General features: G+C 33.0%; 2 protein-coding genes across 3 annotated transcripts in view; both read left to right on the plus strand.

Moving 5' to 3' along the window:
* LOC105558103 overlaps nucleotides 1-1,376 on the plus strand; it is a 4,292-nt gene extending 2,916 nt beyond the window's left edge. For both annotated transcript variants that reach the window (XM_012005620.1, XM_012005621.1), the window contains exons 3-6: nucleotides 181-280; nucleotides 456-557; nucleotides 924-1,082; nucleotides 1,170-1,376. In XM_012005620.1, the coding sequence (XP_011861010.1) occupies nucleotides 181-280; nucleotides 456-557; nucleotides 924-1,082; nucleotides 1,170-1,223 (415 nt within the window). In that variant the 3' untranslated portion in view covers nucleotides 1,224-1,376. The remainder of the gene's footprint in view (nucleotides 1-180; nucleotides 281-455; nucleotides 558-923; nucleotides 1,083-1,169) is intronic.
* LOC105558104 lies at nucleotides 1,377-4,583 on the plus strand. Its single transcript, XM_012005622.1, has 5 exons — nucleotides 1,377-2,475; nucleotides 2,548-2,954; nucleotides 3,597-3,696; nucleotides 3,787-3,888; nucleotides 3,977-4,583. Exons 1-5 carry the CDS (start codon nucleotides 2,182-2,184, stop codon nucleotides 4,175-4,177), a joined length of 1,104 nt encoding a protein of 367 aa, XP_011861012.1. The 5' UTR covers nucleotides 1,377-2,181; the 3' UTR covers nucleotides 4,178-4,583.
* Nucleotides 4,584-10,415: the final 5,832 nt, after the last annotated feature.

Consider the following 10,415-nt stretch of genomic DNA (forward strand, 5'->3'; position numbering starts at 1 on the left):
AATATTTTATAGATCTAAATATATATCGTTTAAATCATTTAAAATAAAATATAAATATTTTTTTATCTGTCAAGAGGACCAATATTTCAAGTGGTTAAGTTAGGTGAAACGCCCACAATATACAGTTAAATAAAAATGATTTTATATAAACACATCAATTTGCACGATTCTTCAATTTAGCTACGTACGGGAAATCGAATGTATCGTTAGTTATTTGCTCCTCAAATTGACAATAGTTACTTCTGGTTACGTAATCACTTGTGGTCTGCTAATTCAAAACGTGAGTATTCGGTATGTTCGAATTAATACTTTTCTCATCATAAATAATATGACAACTTAACGTAGCTTAACAAATATGCATGTTTGCAATTCAAATTTGCATAAAAATTTATATTTTAATTATGAAATATATAACATACCCTAAATTCTATGTCACAATGTGACACAAATTACAGAACGCACCTATAGTGGAAATAAGTATATTTCTTAAAATCACTTCTATTTCGATTTGGAGGCTCTTTGTTTGCTGCTGGTCGGCACAAGCAGTGACTGACATGGTGAGTCCTTTGATTTTATGTATGCGACAGCAATTGCACAAATTAAAGAAATATTTTCACACGAAACATAGTATTTTATAATAAAAGAGGCAAATTTATTAAAATTTATATTTGATGCTAGAAGAATATTTTATAACATTTTGTCTTTTTGAATTAAAAAGTAAATACTTTTATTAACTGTGCATTGCTCTATGTAACAAAATAAACTTTATGCTAATATATTATATATAATTCGTAATCTTTGTGTCGAATGTGTAGGACAAACAGACAAATAGAGAAAGAATATCAGTGAATTTTTTGTCTTATAATTATCTCTTGTTGTACATTACAATATAATGCTTATTTTTTTAACAATTTTTGTTATAGTCTTACAACTTATCTTGGCAAATCTATAATTCTCCATGGATAAATGCATCACGGAACACACGACGAATAATTTTTATGATTGTTCAAAGATGTCAGAAACCAATTGTAATTAGCGGAACCAGTTTCATACCTGTAATTTCTATAAGATTTTGTGGAAAAGTAAGGATAAGCATTAACGTGATATTTTTTAATACGTATTTGTCTTTTTTTTATTATTGAGATATAAAATGCTAATTATATTTATAGGTTCTTTCCACTACGTTTTCATATTTTATGGCATTGCGAACAATACTATATTAGACTTGGAGATTTCATACAATTTATCAGTAGTCTATGATAATCTTCAACATTTACAATGTAAAATTGGAACAGAAAGGTATCCTCTCTTAATCTTAATAATTAAAATTGTAATATTTCAAATGTATTTTTAAAAACGCGTGTATATGTGTATAACAATACGTAATAATATAACGTAAACAATTATTTTATTTTATGATATAATTTTATTATATCTTTTGAAAAGTAGATCTATGAAAAACTCGTCACACGAGAAGTTAAGTCGACATTATTTTCTATTGTCAACTAAGAGTCAATGTACCGCGTGAAAAAAATCTAATGGGCAAAGTTCATTAATAAAACAATTGTCCAGCATAACAGGTGTCGTGAATACACGCTTTGTTTTTATACTCGTTATAAATAATTATGTCATTATATAACATCGTGAATGTAATCGTTTCGTGTGATCTGTAAATATAATGTAAATCTGTTTACACAGTTAATATACTATGTGAATCATATGTCATTTGCATTGTATTACGTTATTTTCTATTTATCAAAAATAATATTCTTTTTCCTCATCTCTCTCACTCTCCGAAAGATTCAAATTTACTTTGTGCACGGCTATTTCTCTCAACGTATGTTCAACAATTACACGCGGGTTACATAAAGGCCTAGTAATTCACATATTAATTCAACGTAAAAATATAAGTGGAACTATGGAACTATACGCCGAGGTAAACTACATGCCAGTCTTATAATTTATTACTCCACGTGGTTGCACGTATACTCAAAAGAGAAGAAAACGAACGGAAGAAATAAACGCCATAATATTCCACCTGAGATACCTTGCGTTGCCCGTGTGTTCAATCCCGTATCGCCCAAGAGAGTTTTCACCCTCGCTGCATGAACTTCATAATAAGAAATTGTGAGGGAAGTGTAAGAATAACGGTTGAAACGCGCTCGTAGCTCTCTACGTAATATGAAAACCGCACCGACGTTAGATAGAGTTATTGCCTTCCTGAAGATGGATTTATTATTTGCTTGTTGCTGGCCTCTACCCCGGACTGCCACAAAATTTCAAATTGTTTGTGATAAAATCTTTCGTTACCTGTCAATTATAAATGGTGCATTAATAATCCTCGAATTGACGTATTCAATTAGTAATCATTTAGACAATGTTTTTCTGATTATGCAATTAGCTTGTGCGTTGGGCATTTTTTGTGAAGTTCCATTGCAGATATATTTATTTACGCGACAGCACGATCGTCTGCAGGTAAGAAAACAATTATTTTTGTATATTAACCGATAATAGATTATTTAAGTTATACGTAAATTAAATTTACAGAATGTAATTTGCGAGATGGAGGATTATTACAAACAAGCAAACGCTGAAGAAAAGGATATATTTCAACAATATATTGACAAATATATTCTATTTTATGGAACTACATTGGCATTAACCGCTGCATCCTTAATTGGTTCGCTCTTAGTGCCGTTACTTCGGTCCCGCATGTTTCCGCTAGAAATAGAATATCCATTCCGCGTTGACTACCAACCGATGACAGCGATGATCTATTTTCATCAAGCACTCGGTATGTATCAAGTCTATTGTCAAGTGAGCGCTAATGTTTTCCTCGCTCTTCTACTATGGTTTACAACGGCTCGTTTTGAGATCTTGAGCAAGAAATTCCGTGCGAGCGTTAAATATTCTGATTGGAAAACATGTATACAAGAGCATCAGAAAACTCTAAGGTATGTCAAAAATACAGATTATCACTGGGACCAGATCAATCGGTTGAATAGAAACGAATTTTTTATTACAATCTTCAATCTTTTTGCAATCTTGACCCCAACAATTTTTTACCATTTGTTCTTTTTACCTTACTCTCGTGAGCTCTTCTACCCAGATAGCCAGTGTGAGCACAAGTTGCTTCCATTTTGCTAACAAAAATGTTAGCATCTTGCTATGAATCTATGTCGTCTATTGTGCTGTTGTTTGCTAGCATTTGATGTCGAAAATGAAACAAACATTATGCTAGCATTGAGTGCTTGGCCAGATGTAAAAGATATTTAGATCTGTTAGAAAATTGAAAACAACGTATGCTAACTCTTTGTTAACAGTACCTATGCCTATACGATGTGTTTTCTCTTTAGCTGTGCACTTAACTACAACATGTTAATATTATGCCAGCTGTACACTAATCACTCTCAAACATTGAATTCATATTCCTAGCGAAGAGCTAGCATCAGTTGCTGCCATTTTATTTCCATACATTTCTTGAGCATACTGGGCAATTTTTCATAGAATTAATATAAAATTATCACATCTCCTGTTGTTTATCTGTTGCATGAATTAATCTCAAAGATTTTAAAAATTATAATAAATTTTTACAGATATGCACAAGAAATGAGTAATTCTATCTCACATGTAGTGCTATCATCGCTTGGTGTTAGTACTGCAGCGCTAGTATTCGGAGGCGTTACGTTCCTCAGCGTGTGTATATCGACATTAGTGCAATATTATAATATCGTTAAATAATACAGTACAATAAATTATATTTGCATTCTAAAATCTTTTAAACAGCAATTTCCACCATCCGTAAAAATTCAATATATTATTGTATGTTCTACGTCGTTGACAAAAGTACTCCTATGCGCATGGCCGGCTGATCATCTAATGAGAACAGTAAGTCCGAATAGGGAAAAGCTATCCAAAAGTGTACATTACAACACATGACTGACAAAAGTGTATATTTTTTCAATATACATTTCAGAGTTCTAATATTGCTGAGGCAGCCTATAATTCATTATGGTACAATCAAAGCATCGAATCACGAAAGATTATGTTGTACACTTTGCTACGATGCCAACGAGCTGTAATTATATCCGTTCCCGGATTATTAAGAGCTTTAACTTTTCAGCACTATTCTTCTGTAAGAGAACGCCAAGCAATGTTAATCTCTAATCATATATAGCATATAATGTAATTCATGGTGCAACAAAGAAAGTATTTCTCATTCAAGAGCATAAATGAAAAATATAAAATATAACTTTTGATGCTAATTTGACATAATTGTATCATCAATTACAATATGTGTACTTTGTATTTAATTTTACTTCTTTTCTAATTTAGAATACGATAGCAATAATATTAAATTATTATATCAAATTTGACTGTCATCCAATTATTTTTACAAGTTTTATAATTTCAATGATTTTACAGTATGTTTCAACGGCGTTTTCTTACTTAACAACATTTCGCATAATTCTTTCCGAAAAAACGTAGTTCCAAAGAAAGAATTAAATTTCCTGGAACAAAGCAACTTTGTCTATATATTTAGTAATACGGAATACACGCCGGTTTTCAAAAAATAAATGTATTAATATTAATATAACAATTCTACAAATTTATTGTAATTATAATTTGCCTATTTTTAATCCCAGTCTGAGAGATTCCTGAGCTTTTATGAATTGTATCGTTATTAAAATTTTTTTAATATAGGAAGAATTCCTACATATATTTAAAATATAATATTTTTTAATAGTTTTAAAGTTTCAAAGAAAAATTCCGACCGTACTTGGCTGATCACAATACGGTAGAGTAATACGACACGGTCTGGACCTTTGCATGCCTTTTTGTTACAATTTGATCGTTCTAATTGTTCGCCCGTAATCAAACTGAATTGTATAAAAAATGTATACAATCAAACACTTCCCTTCAAAAGTAGACATCTGCTTTTTATTTGTATCCAAGATTATTGCCAAAATTAGTTATTCGAGGGTCTAAATTAGCTATCACTCCTCCAGAAGTTAAAGATATTCACCTCAATATTTTACTGATGACAGACTACGAGATTCTCGGTTTCTCTCTGATACAACTGAAGCACCTCTCTTATTGTTAGATGTTGAAGCTTCTTAATCACGAAGAGTCTCCGTTTCCAACTCAGCTAGATTTTATCGTGTTTGAATACATGTCCTTTTTCTCAAAATTATGACGTCGAAATAGCGCATCTATAGCGGCTTATTCATAATGAGCAACATTCTCAATAAATGATTTAGAATCCACTTTTTAAAGAAAAACACCAATTTTAATGCACCGTAACACTTACCAGAAAGATTACAATTTACAGAGCGAATCGCCAAACATATGCGCACGGGGCAACGACTGATATGAAACTATTTCTAAAATCTCATAGCACATTGTCCGACCACCCTTTGTCGACATTGAGTGCTTCGGAGATTTTTTCCATATAGCAGAGACTTATAGCATAGCATTTTAAAGTCGGAATTCCAACATGATTTAAAGGAACGCAACGTTCCTACATCAATCCCTACATCATAACAGATATTTACCATATCCATAGCCTATTGCACCGTTCCACCTACTTCTATAATGCAAAACACAAATCTTCCGTTTTCTTTCCAAGATTATATGACATAAAGGTTGCGTGGGCGCGAAGTCCATACTTCAGAAATGGTTGTATATCATTTCAGTAAACCATACGTTACGTCTCGTATACTTAGTTACTATCGCGAGAAGGATATGCGTCGATAAAATTATTGTGTAGCCTGCACAAGAATACTACTTCAGGTTGAAACACTTCACTGCAGTTTTATATGTATATATTAATACAAATCTGTCATATAGAATAATAGACTAATTAAAATAATATGTGTAATGTCTTTGCAATTTTCAAAAAGTGAATAGATAATATCTGTGGTATACCCCGGATATCGTAAAAAAATATGTCTTTTTAATTCGCTTCGCACTTTCTCTTACGACAGTAAGATTAAAAATAAATACCGTAGATACATAATACATTTTGAAAATCACAGAAAAATCATCTTACTGCATGCATATACTTTTCTAACTCTTTGGCAGACAGAAAAAGTTACCGCTTATTGAATTCAAACACGCAAAGTTATTCACCTCTCACATACATACACCGTATGCTTCATGATAATTTTAGCTGTATACCCCATGCGAAATAAAAACGAAGCACAATGTATAATCTTCTCCAGTAACACCCCTTTGCTACACTCTTTCATTGTAACATTGTGGCGAATACGTGGGGCATTCGTAACGGCTTATTTCCCATAGCATCAACTTGCTTGTACACTTATACCATCCACAGTACGTAGCTGTGGATGCAAAAAAATGGTGATGCTAAAGAAAGTAATCTCGGCCATGAAATTCAATTTACTCCCAATGTGGGGTCGGCCTCAGCTACAAGATGCAACAAAATTCAAGAAATTCTGTGTCATACTGCATCACTGTTTGTGCATAATTATAGAGTTAATCTAGCGGCACCGCTAATATATGGTATTAAAAATAATGCTGACGATTCTTCAATCTTCATACACCAACTTCTTCTAACAAGCAGTCTTATTCATGCCAGTATTAATTTCCTTTTTCATATGATTAATCACCGTCACATACAGGTAATTAATATGTTTGTTTATACAATATTGAAAGATGTAGGTACATATACAATATATACGTATAGATTGATTAAAGACTTGTGTTCCACTACTATACTCTCTGTATAAATAATTTTTTAAAATCATTATTTGTAGAATGTTACTTTCGAAATGGTACGTTTAAGCGAGCAGATGAAACCGCATGAAGAAGTTTGATGATTCCACGATATATTGACAAGTGTATGGTGTACCATGGCACAAGTATAGTTGCCTTCTACTGCTTTACGTTCGCATCTATACTACTACCCTTTGTAACGGGACAAACATTTGCAACATTAGCCGAATATCCATTTTCCTTTTTATTAATGTTAAATAAAATTTTTAACTATATATTTATTGTTAGATGTAACAGAATCTTTCGACTATATTCTTCTTTTTTACAACATTGCGAGTAATAAACAATGATAAAAATATTATACGTAATCAATTTGCATGGAGAAGACCTCTTGTATTGCATTTATTAATTATGGAAATGTAACAAACTGTTGTTGTATGAATTATATTTAAAGATAAAGTTAAATTTAATTAAAATGATTATTGTGTAATAGCATTAAGTAGATGCACATTGCTAATTCTTCGTAACATTCACGTAACGGTTTCGTCATAATTTAGGCAAAAATCTTGATGTTAATCGCACGCAATGCGTATTTGCAATTTTTGCAACATTTTAATATTGATATTTTTACTTGATATTAACTAAATAAAATTTTTTAAAAACTAAATAAAAGTACCATCGATATCTATTTTCATGGCATTAGGTCGTCAATTATTTTTCATCTCCAAGCACATGTGTTTGATTTTCCATCTACATTAAATAATATAATATGAAGTAAACAAATTAATTTTTTCATGTCGTCCAGTATTGTAACATTCGCTCTTGTCATGTTATTTCTTACATAGTTGTTCTTTCTCTTTTGTGTTCTAAATGTTTCTAAGACTTTAGCATAATACAAAAAATTGTCTTGCTTTATAATTACACAGTCTGTTAAAAAGATATATTAGAAGTGTGAATTAATTTTAAAGGATTTTTTGGAAAAATTACAGCTTTATTGCAAAAAACTGTACATATACAATTTATTCAAAGTATTGTCCATCGTTAGCCACTACTTTTTCCCATCTTTCTGGCAGCATACGAATACCACGTCGAAAAAACTTTTCGTCTCTTGAGGCTATCCAAGAATCGACCCATTTTTTTGGTATCTTTATAAGAAGTGAAGCGCTGCTCACTGACAGGCCATGAGTCATCGATCGAAACAAGTGGTAATCAGAAGGAGTAATGTCTGGCGAATACCGCGCGTGGGGTAGGACCTGCCATTTGAGCGTTTTCAAGTAGGTTTTGACCGGTTGTGCAACATGTGGTCGAGCATTGTCGTGTTGTAAAATCACTTTATTGTGTCTCATATTGCGGCCGTTTATCATTCAATGCTCGACTCAAACGCATCAATTGTAGTCGGTAGCGATCCCCTGTGATTGTTTCGTTAGGTTGTTGCAGCTCATAATAAACCACACCTAGCTGATCCCACGAAATACGGAGCATCCCAAGTAGAACATATTGGTCATGAAAACATCAAGATGACATCATTTTTCGATCATTTTTTATGCATCATGGTGACGTCAAAATAGCCCACCGAGAGCACCTATTTGTGACATCATTAAGACATCGAAATGTTGTAAAGTTAATCTCGTTTTACCAAGCAAAGTTAATTAAGTATTATACATCAAAAATAAATCGAAGTAATATAAGACAAACATAATATATGACTGATCATGTAATCTGTAATAATATATTATTATACACGTCACGAATATCATGGTCATTAGTCAGTCATTGCGAAGTAAATCTTGATGTCGATCATTTTTTGACGTAAAATTCGTCATTTTAATGTCACATTGACGTTTTTGTGATTAACTTGTTCTACTTGGGATGAGCTTGGAACCATGGATATTCGGCTTTGCCGTCGATGTTGATGCATGGCCAGGCTTACCCCACGATTTTTTACGCTTGGGGTTATCGTAGTGTATCCACTTTTCATCGCCAGTCACGATACAATGCAAAAAACCTTTCCTTTTCTGCCGTTGGAGCAGCTGTTCACATGTGAAAAACCGCCGTTCGACGTCTCTCGGCTTCAATTCGTACGGCACCCAATTTTCTAGCTTTTGAATTCATTCCCAGTACACGTACCTAAACGTTTGGAAATGGCTGTGCGATCGTATCCCAATAGGGCTGGTGATTTCCTTCGAAGGCTTCGATATTCGAAGATTCGAAGCTTCGAAGTAATTCGAAGCTTCGAAGTTGACTTCGAAGTTTCAAAATCTTCGAAGCTTCGAAGATTCGAAGCTTCGAAGTTCGAAGTTAACTTCGAAATCTTCGAAGCTTCGAAGTTCGAAGTTTCGAAATTTATTCGTGCGAGTGACGAATTTCTCCGACGAACACTAAAAATATTGTAAATAAAAAGTACTAATTTATATATATTGAGAAATAGGTAATTACTTCTAAATTATAATTTTAAAATAATGTAACATGTAGATTACATATTTGTTTAAGATCGCGTAATTAAATCTTAAAAAATGGTCAATTAAATAAATCAATTAAGTATCGTATCAACACTAGAAAAATTCGCATAAATTCATTATTATATCACTAATTAATAATAAATTAATTTATTTAAAATTTATCCGAATATTATTTGGGTTTCTAAATTATCGAATTATTGTCCATGTGCCTTCTTATCCACGTCTCGCGTCTACCACGTACATTCACCATTTGAACAACATTTAATATAAAAAAGAAACATTTTGCATAAATAGTGAAGCAGTTCTCATTGAATCATGTGTGTTGAATCGATGTGTCAAATTCGTGAAATATTTACACGGGTACCTTGTATCTAGTACACAGGGTGTCCTATATTAATCGCCCATCCTCTCGTGTGCAGGTAGACAAAATATACAGGGTGGGGCGTTTATCTTGAGACGATAATAGATATCGGTTGGAATGGATTATTTCGAAAAAAGTTTCAGATAAAAGTTGTTTGGTTTCGAGGGGGCCATAAGATGGTACCATTGGTTTGACCTTGAAGAATTATTTGAAGGTCACATAAAGGTCACACGAATTTTATTAAATGGCATTCCCTATTTTTTATTACATATTCTTGTAGCTGACCTCAAGAGCTTTCCAAAACGCTATAATAAAGTATTTTGTTATTAAGAACTTTTTGAGTTATTAAGGTTTGAAAGTTCCAATATTTTGACATAAATTTCAAAATATCTTGTAAAATATTCATTTTACAAGTGTAAGCGTAGCTAGTACACGTGTGCGAGACCGACCGTGTAAGTTTACGCGAGTACACGAGTTGACGGGCCCTCAGATTTTCGGATCTCGACAACGGCTGATCCGACGAAATTGAGACTGCGCTTAATCGATAGCTTGGGTACGATTTGCATAATAAAAGTGTTTTTACTTTTCTCCTACGTGCTCCAGGAGTGGAGGTATTGCAATGCAAAAGTCAGATTTGTTAAATTTTGGATTAAGAAACGTCTTTGTCGTCTTCGTCCCGGTCGTCGTCGTCGTCGTCGACCAGACCAGCATTTTCACTTGACTTTTCACATAACCACGTTGCAATTGACCACGGTCCCGATCGACCACATTGCAATTGACCACGGTCCCGATTGACCACGTTGCAATTGACCACGGTCCCGATTGGCCACGTTGCAATTGACCACGGTCCCGAGCAA

This window comes from Vollenhovia emeryi, unplaced genomic scaffold, assembly GCF_000949405.1.
Source record: "Vollenhovia emeryi isolate VEMERY1.0 unplaced genomic scaffold, V.emery_V1.0 DF939382.1, whole genome shotgun sequence".
Classification (NCBI taxonomy): domain Eukaryota; kingdom Metazoa; phylum Arthropoda; class Insecta; order Hymenoptera; family Formicidae; genus Vollenhovia; species Vollenhovia emeryi.